The sequence below is a fragment of the Ictidomys tridecemlineatus genome, chromosome 10 (genome assembly GCF_052094955.1).
Source record: "Ictidomys tridecemlineatus isolate mIctTri1 chromosome 10, mIctTri1.hap1, whole genome shotgun sequence".
NCBI lineage: Eukaryota > Metazoa > Chordata > Mammalia > Rodentia > Sciuridae > Ictidomys > Ictidomys tridecemlineatus.
Window position 1 is genome coordinate 15,303,533 of NC_135486.1, and position 13,445 is coordinate 15,316,977.

General features: G+C 38.7%; 1 protein-coding gene across 9 annotated transcripts in view; it reads left to right on the top strand.

Moving 5' to 3' along the window:
• Smg7 (SMG7 nonsense mediated mRNA decay factor) overlaps positions 1-12,810 on the top strand; it is a 78,144-nt gene extending 65,334 nt beyond the window's left edge. For 4 of the 9 annotated variants that reach the window (XM_040276659.2, XM_040276656.2, XM_078022464.1 and 1 more), the window contains 11 exons: positions 340-459; positions 1,262-1,688; positions 3,665-3,809; positions 4,353-4,735; positions 5,424-5,795; positions 6,577-6,726; positions 8,686-8,766; positions 9,118-9,277; positions 9,920-10,090; positions 10,211-10,356; positions 11,406-12,810. In XM_040276659.2, coding sequence (XP_040132593.1) covers positions 340-459; positions 1,262-1,688; positions 3,665-3,809; positions 4,353-4,735; positions 5,424-5,795; positions 6,577-6,726; positions 8,686-8,766; positions 9,118-9,277; positions 9,920-10,090; positions 10,211-10,356; positions 11,406-11,519 — 2,269 coding nt within the window. In that variant the 3' untranslated portion in view covers positions 11,520-12,810. The remainder of the gene's footprint in view (positions 1-339; positions 460-1,261; positions 1,689-3,664; positions 3,810-4,352; positions 4,736-5,423; positions 5,796-6,576; positions 6,727-8,685; positions 8,767-9,117; positions 9,278-9,919; positions 10,091-10,210; positions 10,357-11,405) is intronic. The other 5 variants (XM_013356179.4, XM_021722569.3, XM_021722570.3 and 2 more) reach the window with 5 other exon arrangements.
• Positions 12,811-13,445: the final 635 nt, after the last annotated feature.

Below are 13,445 nucleotides of genomic sequence, written 5' to 3' on the forward strand. Positions count from 1 at the left end.
ACTTAGGAGGCCCTGGGTTCCATCCCCAGCACAACAAATAAACAAAAAATACTTTATTATTACAGGATAAAAGAATGCTAGTGAAAAGTGATTTATTTGAGCTTCTTAACTAGAAAATGAAATAGAAGCAAAAGTATTCCATTAATGTAATGAGCTCTTATTTTTGTTTTCTGCTTTATTGTATTTAAAGTCTTTGCAAGTGTAATTCATACAAGTGCCATCAAGTAGCTAACTTGTCTGGAAAACATCTTATATACTTTGCATTTAATTAGGTGAATTTGTTTGCCTGGAAACTATTTTTAGAGTTTCATTTTCTATAATTTGTTGTGTGAATTTTAGGAACTTGGATTTTTCCAAAGGCCACCAGGGTATTACAGGAGACAAAGAAGGTCAGCAACGGCGAATACGACAGCAACGCTTGATAGCTATAGGCAAATGGATTGCCGATAATCAGCCAAGGTATGTCCATTGGCCTTCTAGCACACTCCTTTGAATCAAATTATACATACCCGCTCTCTCACATGTATTTCAGGCTTTGGTATAAATACTATCAATTATAAACTAAGTAAAAATATTTGTAGCAGAACATCTAATTATGACAAGTAATCATAAGTATACATTTTATTTTAAAATTTGTTCCCCCAGTACACTGGAACTGGACGTGTCTTCGTTGTTTGTCATGAGCTTTGCTCAAGCTTGTAAACATCTGTATAAATCTGAGCTTCAGTTCTCACAGTGATTTCTTTGGGCGAGGGCATGCTGGTTGGTTTCTGTCAGGACTAGCTGGGATGGTGCTAGTACTAGTTAAATACAAAGCAGATCTGACAGTTGGTATAATGGAAAAACAAGTTTTCGAATCAGATAGGTTTGAATTCAGTTTCTGGTTCTGCCACTTTCTAGGTGGCTTTCATGTGAACTCTTCATCTCTGAGTGTCAGTTTTCACACCCGAAAAATAGGGCTTATAGATAGCCACTTTACAGTTTATGCCAAAAGGCTTAGACTAGTGTCGTGTACTTAAAACATGGTCAGTAGTTATAACTAATTATTAGCAAATATTGAAAGGATAGTGGAATGTATTGTGATGTTAAGTGTGCTAATAAAAAATCTGAGTTTCAATGTATTTTCTATGTGACCTGGATTCACAGTTATATCCTATTGTTTCTTTGATATTCAGGGCCAGGAATATATTGACTATTGAATCATACACAGTTGAGTTACTGTTTTTTAGTTTCATATATGGATTTATTTTTACTTTTTTAGGCTAATTCAGTGTGAAAATGAGGTAGGGAAATTGTTATTTATCACAGAAATTCCAGAATTAATACTGGAAGACCCCAGTGAAGCCAAAGAGAACCTCATTCTACAAGAAACACCTGTGATAGAGTCGCTGGCTGCTGATGGGAGCCCAGGACTGAAATCAGTACTGTCTACAGGCCGAAATCTAAGCAACAGCTGTGACACAGGAGAGAAACCAATGGTCACCTTCAAAGAGAACATTAAGCCACGAGAAGTGAACAGAGACCAAGGAAGAAGTTTTCCTCCCAAAGAGGTGAGAAGGGACTATAGCAAAGGAATAACTGTAACTAAGAATAATGGAAAGAAGGACAACACCAAGAGGAAAACTGAAACCAAGAAATGCACCTTAGAAAAGTTACAGGAAACAGGAAAGCAGAATGTGGCAGTGCAGGTAAGCTGTATTTGAACTACAGAGCAGGTAGAGGAAGGCAGGCTCACACAAAAGGCAAGATTTCTTATTTTGTTCCTAAAGCCTTCAGCATTGGCTGTTGTGAAGTTTACGTGAATTCTTTGAATTCATCGTAAGGTATGTAAAGAGCTATGGTAGGGCTAAGGGTATAGCTCAGCATTTAGCATGTGCAAGACCCTAGGTTCAATCAGTCCCCGATCTCCCCCCCCCCCAAAAAAAAGGCAAGCTGTGGTGACTTTATTGATTCTTGGGCATTATAATGTGAGTGAAAAAAAAAAACTGATAAGAAATTCTTATCAAGTCTGTCTTAGTGATTTGAGTTGACTGGTTGTAGATCCCTCATTTCCATACAGGATTATATTTTTATTTATAAGGTTATAATTACCATTTGTTAATGTTAAAGCAAAGATTTGAGGTCTTTTGTAGATCTAAGATCTATTAAGGTTTGTCTGATCTTTTGTTTTCTGCTAAGATTCACTATCCAAATTACAAAGCAATAGCTGAGACACAGGAGAGAAACCAATAGTCACCTTTGAAAAAATGTCAAGAAAAAGCTTCTCATCTTTGAACTTATACCTGTTCCAGCCAGTGGCACTATCCGTTAGTAATATTCCTAAAACATGAGTCCTTTGGTTAATACCTGACTCACGGGAATTTGTAAAACAAGAACCCAAAATATCTTGTTGGGGGAAAAAAGAAAGAAAAAAAAAAAAACTCTGCTAAGTTATTTCTGAGAGTTTTTTTTTTACTTTATATCTTTCTAAAGAAATACAGGTAATTTCATATTAACAGAAGGTATTTACTCTTTGCTGATTTTATCAATACCATTAATTTTGAATAAATACTTAAGTAGCCATGTGATTTGTTAACACATTTCAGCAAATGTATGTGTTTGCAGGAGGAATGTTACATTATTGAAGGCTGCTTACAAATAAACAGTATCTTCAATTTATTTCCCTAATAGAACTTTTTTGAGAAAGGGAGAAATAAGAAAACAATAGTTTCATTTTCATTTTCAGATTAATTGTAGGAAGAGAAACAGAGAAGAACATGGTGGAAACTGAGAAAAGACATGGAAAAAGAGGTCCTGGGAAAAGAAAAAAAAAAAAAACATAGAAAGCCAAAGGACTCATATTTTAGGAATATCAAGACTAGCATTTTCTGCCTGTCCTTCATCCATTCTCATGGCCTTCCAGTAAGGTCCAAATTGATAAATCTCCTTTCTCCATTTGAAATCCACCCATAAAAAAAGCCTCATCGCAATTTTTCGTAAATGCTAATATTTCCCCCCCCCCCAACCTTGAGTAGTATATAGATACTTTCTGGCTCTGCTGAAAATATCCTTTTTTTATTCCAAAGAGTGATAAGGTTGCAGGGTTGAGGGTAGGTGCCTGACTACACTTAAGCCTGTCCAGATGAAATTAAACTGGGGGCCAAAAAAAGTCACCAAGAACTGATGATCTTAATTAATTCATAATTCAGCATAAAGAGCCCTAGACCCCATAGTAGGCAGCTTAAGATCACAGATAAGTTTGATAACCTGTTGGCATCAGGTATATCACTTGTAAAACAAATGGGCATTGAAGTCCTTTCCATATTTAGAGGTTCTGTGATTGTATGAAAGCAAAATTACTACATTAGTTAAACTAAATCCTTATCTATTTTATTGGCAATTAAATAATTTTAAATTTTTTTTTCATTTTTTTTTTAATATTTATTTTTTTTAGTTCTCAGCGGACACAACATCTTTGTTGGTATGTGGTGCTGAGGATCGAACCCGGGCCGCACGCATGCCAGGCGAGCGCGCTATCCCTTGAGCCACATCCCCAGCCCTTTTTTTTCATTTTTAACTTAGGTGAATTTAAATATCTTCAACATACTTTCTTAGGAATAGGTACTTTTTCTGACACATTAGAATTCCATGTTTTTATTGATAGTTTTGCTTCTGTTGGTCATAGGTGAAATCCCAGGCAGAACTAAGAAAGACTCCAGTGTCTGAAGCCAGGAAAACACCTGTAACTCAAACCCCAAGTCAAGCAAGTAACTCCCAGTTCATCCCCATTCATCACCCTGGAGCCTTCCCTCCTCTTCCTAGCCGGCCAGGTAAATGCATTTTGTAATTTGTTGTACTTAATTCCATATGTGTCTGGGGATTTCTGTTCACTCATTGAGTAGTTTATTCTCTTAGAATAATAATGTTATCAAGTAGAAAGAAGTTCAGTTTCCCCTAATACTTATGAAATTATTTTTGTAGTTCATATACAAGTGCATGTTTGTTATCATGAAGGAATTCCTATTACTAAACTTGAGAAGCCATCTTTAGAGCACTCAAATGGGCTGGGGGTGTGGCTCAGGGATAGGTTGCTGCTTAGCATACGTGAGAACCTCGGTTCAACTACCAGCACTGTAAGAAAAAAAAATCTAAAACTTAGAATGTGCTTATTACTTCAGTGGACAGAAGAAAATTAGAAAATAGTGTGCATTTAATTCTTAATTCTTGAATTCTTAAAGACTGACAACATGGTTGATGTGTTGCTTTTATAATGTATTAGAAATCCCCCACCACCACAAAAAAAAAAAAAAAATGACTTTCCCCTTTTTGGCTAACTTTCTTTAGAACTAAAGCTGTGTTCTTCTGTTTTGAAGGGTTCCCGCCCCCAACATATGTTATTCCCCCTCCTGTGGCATTTTCTATGGGCTCAGGTTACACCTTCCCAGCTGGTGTTTCTGTCCCAGGAACCTTTCTTCAGCCTGCAGCTCACTCTCCAGCAGGAAACCAGGTGCAAGCTGGGAAACAGTCCCACATTCCTTACAGCCAGCAACGGCCCTCTGGACCAGGGCCAATGAACCAGGGACCTCAACAGTCACAGCCACCCTCCCAGCAACCCCTTCCATCTTTACCAGCTCAGCCAACAGCACAGTCCACAAGCCAGTTGCAGGTTCAAGCTCTTGCTCAGCAGCAGCAATCCCCTACAAAAGCCGTGCCAGCTTTGGGGAAAAGCCCTCCTCACCACTCTGGATTCCAACAGGTACATTGCAGTCACGTATGCTGACCACCCTGAATAAGGGGAAATGCCAAAATGATATGTTTGACTAATTAAAAAATGTTAAACTTTAAAAATACTTTTTGTTTAGACTTATGATTTATTATTGTGGGAATACAAAAGTATTCTCTGTCAGAAAAATAAATATTTTCCTTCTCTATTAATAAAGGATAATCTTCACTGTCATTCTTTGCTAGTGCTAATTATGAGCTTTGTAGGAAAGATTTTATTTAAATAATTATCTCTTATTTGAATATAAACTGCAAAATGAAAAGAAAATCATAGTCTTAATGAAGTGCTATGATGAATGTGATACCAATCTTACATGTTATCCCCATAGCACTTGAAGCAGAAAGTCTCTCATATATATTCATTCATTAAACTTCTTAAATAATTGAATTGAAAAAGTAAAATATGATTTCAGTGCCCATACTTGGTTTCCTAAAATCTATATTGAAAAAAACAATGAAGAGTAAAGGAAACTACTGCATTGCTGAGTTTTGGTTTTGGATTTTTATATCCCCTTCTACCTGCCCACCCACATACAGAGAATTTGGTTTGTTTTGGTTTGGTTATAGTTTTGGTTTCTGGTTCATTCTGTGATTCTTTAGCATTAATTTTCAGTAATATTGCATATTATCTTCACCTTGGTCATAGGTATCTGTCTTTTTAGTATCAACAGACAGATGCCTCCAAACAGCTGTGGAATCCTCCTCAGGTTCAAGGCCCATTAGGGAAAATCATGCCTGTGAAACAGCCCTACTACCTTCAGTCCCAAGACCCCATAAAACTGTTTGAGCCGTCATTGCAACCTCCTGTAATGCAGCAGCAGCCTCTAGAGAAAAAAATGAAGCCTTTTCCCATGGAGCCATATAACCATAATCCCTCAGAAGTCAAGGTCCCAGAATTCTACTGGGATTCTTCCTACAGCATGGCTGATAATAGAGCTGTAATGGCACAGCAAGCAAATATGGACCGCAGGGGAAAACGGTCACCAGGAGTCTTCCGTCCAGAGCAGGATCCTGTGCCCAGGATGCCATTTGAGGTGTGTGTCCTTTCCGATCACCAGGTTCTTGTAAAGCTGGGTCTAAGATTGCTTATCTTTTTAATTTCTATAGTAGATACTGTATTTATTTATATTTTTCAAGTTGACACTTAAAAAATACATGTAGGAAATAGATATTATAAAAGATCACTATGCTCCATTGGTACTACAGCACTTGGTCTCTTCAGAATTACATAGTATGGTTCAATTGGGGGAACTGAAGAATTATAACCGATTTTAACTATGATGTTCAGGTGAGAAATGTACAGAAATCTCTAATACAGCATGTTCGAGAATTCTGAGACAAAGAGCTCCTCTTAGTTGGGCCAAGTCACTGAGTTTAAAAATGATTTTATTGAGCATTTAAACAAATTGCTTTCTGAGAGGAAAAAAGTCAGTTATCGAGGACAGTGGAATTCCCTTTTCTTGCCCTTTTAGTCATGAGAAGCAGGTGTGCTTATAAACTTTTTTAAAAGACCTGTTTTTCTATTTGTTAGCACAAAATACGCTAATCATTTGCTCCATTGCCTTGTTTTACTAACTACATTAATCTTTTATGTTCTGCTCTGTCTGTGTCTTTGCTTCTTTCTGTTGGCTTAGTCTTTCTCAACCATGTCCTATGTCACTTTGCTTTTATATTTCACAGCCTTTTCTCTTTGCATTAACTATTTCCCTACTGATTACTTCTCCACCCTTTTAGTTGCCTTATCCACGCTACTACTACTCCATTATGCTTTTGTCATACCTAATTGCATCTCACTGTGCTCCTTTCTGTCACTAGGACCCCAAGAGCTCCCCTTTGCTTCCTCCGGACCTGTTAAAGAGTCTGGCTGCCTTGGAGGAAGAGGAAGAGCTGATTTTTTCTAACCCTCCTGATCTTTACCCAGCTCTGCTGGGGCCTCTCGCCTCTCTTCCTGGACGAAGCCTCTTTGTATGTATTTGACATAATCCTGCTTCTTGCTCTAACCCCAGCTGCTTTTCTGAGATTTTTGTATTACATTATAGGTGATTTCTTCTTTCCAGGGCTTGGCTTCTTTATAGTATGAAGTATAAAATATATTTCCTCGTTGCCTGGAACTAACCTTAAAATGGTAATCCAATATGGCAAAAAAAAAATTCTGACTCTGGTTCCTCCAATCGTAGAATCATACAGAGCCTAGATACATGTGCTACCCACAAAGCATCCTGCAGGGCTAGTCATGCTCAGGCCATGGTATTAGCAAACCTACTCGCTTTCCAGGTGGCACTTCCATCTGGACCCAGAAACTTAAGTGTCATTTAATCTTGCCTAGGGGAAGTGAGATTTTTGGTCTTAAATGTATTCAAAATATGAAAGGAAATATGTTCTAGATTTTTCTTACAGAAATTATTGAACAGTATTTAATTCTTTCCTGTTTAGCTGGCTGAACCCAGAAAGAGCCCTGATATTAAGAGTTGGATGCATAAACTGAGTAAAATTAAAGAGGATTCTATTTGTAAACATTGTTGAAGTACCATATTGACATGTATGAAGATAAATAATTAGGACAATTTTAGAATTTAAGACTGGATTAATCATGTCTTTTTAAAAATGATCTACAACATAGACTGCATTTCAAAGACATTCTTCATGCTCATGAGCATTATATTTTACTGAGGGCAGGGAGTATAAAAGTTGGGAAGACAATGTATGCCATGAGGCTTTACCCCGCTGTTCACTACATTTCAAGGGGGAAAAAAAAGTTTCTTTTTTGGTGTTTCTTTCCCATAAACACAGGGCAAGAAAAACATTTTAAACATTAGATTAAGATGCATTAATTGTAGTATCAAGAGAAATAAAAACAGCTGTCATGACATTAGCTGCCATCCCTAGTACCTGAAAGTTCCCTTAGGAATTTGCCTGGGTGAATGAAAATGAAAGCCTCTTCCCAAGTTAGCAACTAAGACCCCTGGTATTAGTGCTACACCCGGTAGCAAGGACATGCTGAAAGCCCAGCTGCTGTACTGTTGCCTAGGTGTTTGTGCCTGTCTTGTTTCTTTTCTGCTGGAATGGCTTGAGAAACTGGGAATACTGACTGGCTGTCCATCTGTTTCCATATCTTATCCCTGGGTTCCTGTTGCTCCTGCTCTTACATTGGAGGTGGAGCAAGTGGTGGGGGTTTCAGTTTATTTTTATTTTTCTTATGTGTGTTTTAAAAAACCAACCATTAAAAACAGATTTTTTTAAAGCCCTCAACAGTAACCCTTCTTAAACTCATTGTTAACAATATAATATATATGAAAATGCCTTGCCATGTAATAGGTATTCAATAAATGATTTGTTGACCCACTGTTTAGTGGCAGTGAGCATTATAGATTCAGCTTTCTTTTCCCCATATTTTTCTTATAGCCAATAAATGTAATTTAGACTTTTAGTATATTCATACACCACAAATATAGCTGCTTAGGAAACATGTAAACAAAACCAGTTGTCAGACAGCTTTGAAAGGCTTTTTTGTATGTCATCCATGTCAGTATTTTTAAAATTTAGGGAGTAAGCAGTGGTAGAACAGTTCGCCATCTTGTTTTAAAAGCAATTATTGATAAAGGAATTCCTGAGATTCATGCCTTAAAAATACTGAGAACTCCTGCTGTTTTCCTGGCTCTGTGGTCCCTGCCAGAATCTCTGAGCTAGCCTAGATAACACTGATAAGGAAGAGTTCTGACTAACTCACCTGTGGCAATTGAAGCTTAGCTAGCGTCATGGTATTTCAGCTTCGAATTCACATCTTCTAGGCATTCGTTATATACATTGAATGAGTACAAGTATCCTTAAACGGTGGTCTTTTACTTGGATTCTGTAGTGTCTTAAGATTAATATTAAGAAAATGGAAGGCATAACTTAACTACTTTTCTTTCTGGGACTGTGAAGAAATCCTTATTGGAGAAACCCTCAGAGCTCATGTCACATTCATCCTCTTTCCTGTCCCTCACCGGATTCTCTCTCAATCAGGTAGGTAAAAAGTTAAGAATCTTGCTTTGTACTTTTATTCTATGCTGATGATTTTTCCTATTCTTTTTCAATCTAACTGTTTTTCTCTTTCCCTTCTTTTCCATATATTGATATCTTCCCGAAATTTGAGTTTATCCCCTAGTGTCTGATTGGGTCAAATTAATGACCTGTATAATGTGAGTAGTTTATGTAGAGCAAAATAAAGGGTGAGAGAAAGCAAAAGGGGAAATGAAAATAAAAGCTTTAGGTATATTAAGAATTTATGAACATGACATTTCTTTTTCTTTTTCTTTTTTTTTTTTAATTTCTTTGTTTTGGAGAAGTTTGTAATTTGAGTGTCATATCTTTCAGGAAAGATACCCAAATAACAGTATGTTCAATGAGGTATATGGGAAAAACCTGACAACCAGTTCCAAAGCTGAACTCAATCCCTCGATGGCCCCCCAGGAAACATCACTGTACTCCCTTTTTGAAGGGACTCCATGGTCTCCATCACTTCCTGCCAGTTCAGGTATTAACTTATCTTAAATTATAGATTTTGCCATTCTCATACAGTCAAATTGACTAAGATTTGTAATTACAAATATATTGGTTTTGTAAAAAAGTAATTTCTGAAAGAAAATAGGGAAAAGAACTGATAAGCCAGTTTGTGTAGTAAATGCTACTGAAAAAAGCTTTTTATTCCTAGATAACCAGTATATAAGAGACAGAAATATGGGCTATATATCATATGGCTTCAGCTTTTTAACAGTTTTGTTTATAGATATTCATTCTTTGCAAGGAAAGTTATACTTTTCAAAGTAAAGATTTTTTTTAATCTCAATTTTATTGTCTGACTTTACAATATTCTTAAGACCAAGAAATTTTATTTCTGATGGAGAACCAAATAAGTATTTATCTGAAACAAGCTAGAATAATGTTCAATTGACAAAATTGTGTACTATTTAAGGAAAAGAATGTGCCTCAGATAGGCATACTAAGGTAAATTAGTACATTACCCAGGCTCCCTTATGGGGCCCTGGGTTTACCTCTCTGCCAAAGCCCTGGGGTTATTTTTAATAAAATTTGGATGATTGGATCTGCAGGAAATAATTGGTTCTTGGTATGTTTGTGAAACATCTATTAAATAACCTGTATTGCTATCATTTAATAGATCACTCAACACCAGCTAGCCAGTCTCCCCATTCCTCTAACCCAAGCAGTCTGCCCAGCTCTCCTCCAACACACAACCATAATTCTGTTCCATTTTCCAATTTTGGACCCATTGGGACTCCAGACAACAGGGATAGGAGGACTGCAGATCGGTGGAAAACTGATAAGCCAGGTAAGATCCAGGCTTTATTATATAGAAAAAATGAGATAACTTGCTCTAACCTTACCTGGGGTTTGGAATTTGGCAATGATAGAACATCATCTTGAATTCTTATCTCTTTCTATCTCTTAGCCATGGGTGGGTTTGGCGTTGATTATCTCTCAGCATCATCATCCTCTGAGAACAGTTGGCATCAGGCCAGTACTCCAAGTGGCACCTGGACAGGCCATGGCCCCTCCATGGAGGATTCCTCTGCTGTCCTCATGGAAAGCCTAAAGGTGAGTAGACTTCCAAAACAAGAGCCAGGAAACTGGCAGCCATGATAATTTCTACTTTTGTTCACATAAGTAAGTAGGCTTGCTTCTGTGCCCTTAGAGCTGCCTAAAGCAGAGTCCATGTGTAGTGCAGTCCTGGGAACATGTGAAGCCTAGCAATTTGAAGGGGATTTTTTTTTTTTATTTGTGAATTCACTAGTGATTAAATATCATCACAGAATCCAAAATGTAAAGCTTTTAGTTTTATTCTAAAGTTAAGAAAATTCTGATTCACCTTCAGTGTTTGGTTTAAACCTTTTCTGACAAAGTGAAAGAAAAATATATCAGAAATATTTTTGTTTACCTAAAATAGACTACTACAAATATACCCTGTGGTACCACATGGAGCTGAGTAAAGAGATTTTACCTAAAACATAATTTCACCTTTTCAAATTTAAAATTGATCTGGGCTGTTTTTCATCTATCAGGTCCAGTTCCATGATGCATTCTGGACCTTCCACTCTGGAGCAGTTGTTAAAGTCTAGGAACTAACTAGTCTTTTTTTTTTTTTTTTTTTTGGTACTGGGGATTGAACTCTGGAGCACTAAACCACTGAGCCACATCTCCAGCCCTTTTTTCTTTTTTTTGTATTTTATTGAAAGACAGGGTCTCATTGAGTTGCTGAGTGCCTCGCCTTGCTGTTGCTGAGGCTAGCTGTGAACTCATGATCTGAACCTTCTGAGCCATTAGGATTACAGGTGTGCACCACTGCACCCCGCAGAACTAACACTAGCCTTGAGAGTATTATAATGACTTTGTGATAGCAGTTGTTTCAGGAGGCAAAGTAGGGTTCTTGAGATATACGTGTCTTTTTTTTCTTTTTCTTTTTAGATATACATGACAGCAGAGTATATTTTGACGTATTATACATACATGGAGTATAAGTTAAATCTAAGTAGGATCCCATTCTTTTGGTAGTACATCATGTTATAGTTGGCTGGGATTAATATACAAATCCCAGTCAGACAACCAGGCATTTGACCTCTGTTGACAAGATCTGGGCTATTTTTCAGTCTATCTGGTCCAGTTCCATGATGCATCCTGGACCTTCCGCTCTGGAGCAGTTGTTAATGCAGCAGAAGCAGAAACAGCAGCGGGGACAAGGCACCATGAACCCTCCACACTGAGGCCAAAGTGGCAACCCTGGGAATGAAGGCTCCATAAACCATGGCATGTTGGGTTTGCAGGACTGGCCCACACAGTCCCCTGCAGGTGGCAGCCCTCTTGTCTGTTTCTTGCTATCAAGAGGGTGTAAGTGTTCCACCAGCCCGCTGAGTGTGCACGAAATGTTCGCAGTGCAACAAAAAGAAAAATCCATCAGGAACTCTCCGTCCCCCCAGGTCCTTCCGGAGGGAGAGAGGAACTGCTGTTTGTCTCACTCAGTTACTTGATATCACCACCTCTCACCTTCTCCATCGTGCATGTCCCCAGCCACATGGGAAGTGAAAGCTGAGAAGGGAAGGCAGATGGGAGAAGCCAATGGGAACTTCTCAGTCCTTTTTTTCCTCTTTGGGGAATAAAATAGGAATCCATTAATGATTGCTTTGCTGACTGAGAATGTAGTTGAAATTATTCCTAAACATCTTTTATTATTGTTATTACTCTCAGTAGTAAATTATCACACTGAATTCTTCCATACACAGGTGTGCTTCTAGTCAGTGTGTAGCAAGGACAGCCCTATTCACTGCTCCTGTGAGAGGTTGGTGGTGACAGGATGGGGAACCGACCTCTTCAGCCAGTGGAAGTGTTCTGTAAGGGAGAGTACAGGGCCTTGTAGAAGGTCCTGGGTAGGACCTTCTTCTGGCCTGGAGATTCCAGCAGGAAATGCCCTTCACTCTGTAGGTGCTCGAGCCCCCAGATACGGTATGGGTAGTGGTGCTGGGCTGGACTAGCAGGTGACTGCTGTAGGATTTCAAATTACGTTTTTGATTCCTGTACCTTCTGAGGTAGCCTAGCAAGCAGTCCCACAGAAGGCAGGCTGATCCATTCTGGCCTGACACATTTTAATGGGTAGAAGCTTTCAGTGTGGTTATTTTTTGTTTGGTTGGTTTTTGTGCCCCCATCCTACTTACCAGCCTCCTGCGCCTGTCTCCATCCCCTTTTAATCCTATGCTGTTTGCTAGTAATCGTTTTTTATTCTTAATGTGTACAACATCTTGCCAAGAAGCAACAGCATGGGGTCCAGCAGTTGGAACCCAAAAGACAGTCTGAAGAAGAAGGAAGTGACGATGTCTGCACAGCCGCAGAGGGGCCAGGCCCCGGCCCAGCTGCAGCCTCCCAGCCTCCACTTCGAGAGTGAGATTCAAGGCAACATGGACACATGCACGTCGTGAACAGAAGAAAACACAACGAAGGCCGTTTTGGAAAAGGCAAAAGAATGGAAAATAAACTTTGTATTTGATATTTATTAGGAGGAAAGAGGACTGAAGATGTTCTTGTGTAGAAACGGAAGGACAGCGTTTCTGTTAGTCGTTTCCTGGAAAAGTAATATTTTAAGGGGAAATTATGGAAACAATCTAAATGTCCAATTGCTGTGCTAGAGGTAGGGATTATTTTCTGGGAGGTCTCTCCTGTGTTGTGTGTGTGTGTGTGTGTGTGTGCGTGCGTGCATACAAGTGCTCACACATACCCATCTGCTCTCACAGAGGGACAGGGTTGTGTGTATGAGTGTGTGAGTTAGTGTGGAACTTAGCTGGAAAACAGCTTCAGAGCAAAGCACATCCAGGAGCCCCGGTTGTCACTGGAGTCTGGGCAACCCCAGCAATTGAAAGGGGTGAGATAATGCTCATTGCTCTTCAGAAAGAGTGGTTGGAGTCCCTGTTGTGCTTACATTATTGCTCTTTTAGTTTGACATGGTGTTGGGATTTTTGTTTTCTGGGTTTTTTTTTTTTTTTTTTGAAAGGTCTGAAAGGGTGAAGGCCCCCACCCAATGGCAATATGAAACCCTTCGTGCTTCTCTCCAGCCCCTTCACTGTGTCCACCTTTTTCCTTTTCCTTCTTTCCTAAGCCTCTTTCCCTACTGCCTTACCCAGTTTGTGTGTTTGAGCTCTCTG